General features: G+C 52.6%; 1 protein-coding gene across 1 annotated transcript in view; it reads right to left on the minus strand.

The window, feature by feature from the left end:
* Positions 1–805: 805 nt before the first annotated feature.
* Positions 806–2,355, minus strand: part of LOC119357737 (protein STRICTOSIDINE SYNTHASE-LIKE 4-like) — a 31,449-nt gene continuing 29,899 nt past the window's right edge. The window contains exons 2-6 of the mRNA XM_037624589.1: positions 2,149–2,345; positions 1,861–1,928; positions 1,560–1,796; positions 1,319–1,451; positions 806–1,209 (exon numbers count right to left, since the gene is read on the minus strand). Coding sequence (XP_037480486.1) covers positions 910–1,209; positions 1,319–1,451; positions 1,560–1,796; positions 1,861–1,928; positions 2,149–2,345 — 935 coding nt within the window. The 3' untranslated portion in view covers positions 806–909. The remainder of the gene's footprint in view (positions 1,210–1,318; positions 1,452–1,559; positions 1,797–1,860; positions 1,929–2,148; positions 2,346–2,355) is intronic.

Here is a 2,355-nt window from a genome sequence, read left to right on the forward strand (position 1 = left end):
TATAAGTTATGAACAAAGCAATAGCAACAAACTAAACGATCATCGTGCTAAGCTAATGGATGGGTCAAGTCAATCACATCATTCTCTAATGGTGTGATCTCGTTGATCAAATGACAACTCATGTCAATGATTAGGAAACTTAACCATCTTTGATTAACGAGCTAATCAAGTAGAGGCATACTAGTGACACTCAGTTTGTCTATGTATTCACGCATGTACTAAGTTTCCGGTTAACACAAATCTAGCATTAATAATAAACATTTATCATGATATAAGGAAATATAAATAACAACTTTATTATTGCCTCTAGAGCATATTTCCTTCACTTGTTGTAAAGGTCTTGACCTTGGGAGCTTAAATATAAAATAAGTTTTAAAAATAAATCTATAAATTAAAAGATATGCATGATTGAAACTGTCAAAGTGAAAACAAAATGCATGAGTGCTTCATAAGTACTTGTGTGTCAGCAAGAGATGGTCACGCATGCATGTGTCCTTCATCTGACATATAGTGGGTCCTAGTGCAGAAAATACATTGCATGCAAATCTAGAGAAATGAGTGAAATGCATCTTCCGTATATGAGTGCTTGATGTGGTGTCATGTGCTGATTGGCTAGGTTGTCGGTACATCCCGGCAGCGGTAAAAAAAGCTTTGCGTGGAGAGGGCGGGGTACAAAATATACATGCGATGTCCTACCTCCTTCAGTCCTCGCGCCCCTGTAAGCATCATCTCCAAGTCGCTCCTCTCCGCACAGAGCTGTACGATGCCCAATTTGTCAGCAAGGAGATTGACCATCCCAATTCAGGAAGACGTAAATTGCCAGCTGGGTTAGTGCCGCTTATCTTTATTATTCCACTGGAAATGGATGATTACACCATAACAGGCAACACTAACAGTACGAGTACATGTCTAGGATGAAACTGCCGCCTGCACCCGTGGCACCTTCGCCAGAGACAGCTTGCCCAGGAAGTTGGTGGAAAGGCTTCCCAAGAAGAGGTGCCCATCGAACTCCGTCACGGAAGTGATGAAGTGGATCACCTTCCCTTGGGAGTCGTCGAGCACACGGATGATCTCACCGTCCTCCGACACCTGAGCCACCATCGCTCCCTTCGCCGTCGCCTTGATGGGTTCGTGAAGCGCCGGGATCGACGCGACGACTCTCTTGGCCAAGGTCCAGCGGGTGATCAGGTCCATCCATGGTGACCTCAGCTGCATTTTGAGTTGACCACCAAAAATCATGAGATGATGTCTGCTGTTTCACGGCGATATATCCTACTAGCTGGTGAGGCGAGGGCGGCTTGATGGCAGCAAGTGTGACCTGGAGAAGGGCGATCCAGAAGGAGCCGTCCGGTGCTAGATGGATGTTGTCCGGAGACCCCGGAAGGTTGTCGACGAAGGTCTCCTTCTGGCCGGCCTTGTCGCCTTTCAGCCACAGCCTCGTGCATCTGAACCTGCGCCTCACAGAATTATATGGTCACTTGATGATGGAGCTGCTGCAGCAGCAAGCCTGAGACTGCAGAGTGAGTAGAGTGAAGTGCAGGGCGTGCCCAGGTGCTCACCCGGCTGTCTCGCAGACGACGAGGAAGGACTCGTCCCGCGACAGGGCGACGCCGTTGGCGAAGGCGAGGTTGTCGAGCGCCACGGACGCCTTGCCGGTGCCGGGGTCGTACCTGAGGAGCCGGCCGGTGGGGCGGGCCTCGAGGTAATCGAGGAACCACTCGCCGAAGCCGAACCTGGTGCTCCCGTCGCTGAAGTAGACCGTGCCGTCGGACGCCTCGATCACCGCGTCGGCAAACCTGACGATTGAACGAAATTCAGTTTGCGCCGTCAGTTACCGAAGACGCCAACGTGTTATGTCACCTGATCGTGGAGCCTTCGACCGTAGATGCAAGAATTGTCACGCGACCCTCCTCGACTTTCAGTAATCCCTGCCAAAAAACACACACCAACAGTGAAATTGTAGGCAGTGTGTCAAACAACGCGACAGAATAGAGAGTGCCGTTACTGCGAGTGCGAGAGTAGTTTACATGCACCCGCACGCACATCCATCCACGTGTGGTAGCAACCAGCAACAGGCCACAAGCACCCAAAAAGTGCGGCGCATGCAACAGCCGACCGGCCGGGCGCGCGCCGGGGGAGGTGACGTACCTTGTGAGCGTCGCAGACGAGCAAGCTGCCGTCGGCGGAGGGCGCGATCCCGAGCAGGTCAGTGCCGCCGACGAACCGCCAGTGCTCCCACGACCCGTTGGGCTGCATCCTCTCCAGCCACCCGTCCCTCGTCGCCGTGTACAGCGTCCCGCCCGCCGCCGCGTCGATGTACACGTCCTCCGGCCCGCTCAGCCGCCCTTCCCCGAG

This window comes from Triticum dicoccoides, chromosome 2A (assembly GCF_002162155.2).
Source record: "Triticum dicoccoides isolate Atlit2015 ecotype Zavitan chromosome 2A, WEW_v2.0, whole genome shotgun sequence".
In the NCBI taxonomy this organism is placed as follows: Eukaryota; Viridiplantae; Streptophyta; class Magnoliopsida; order Poales; family Poaceae; genus Triticum; species Triticum dicoccoides.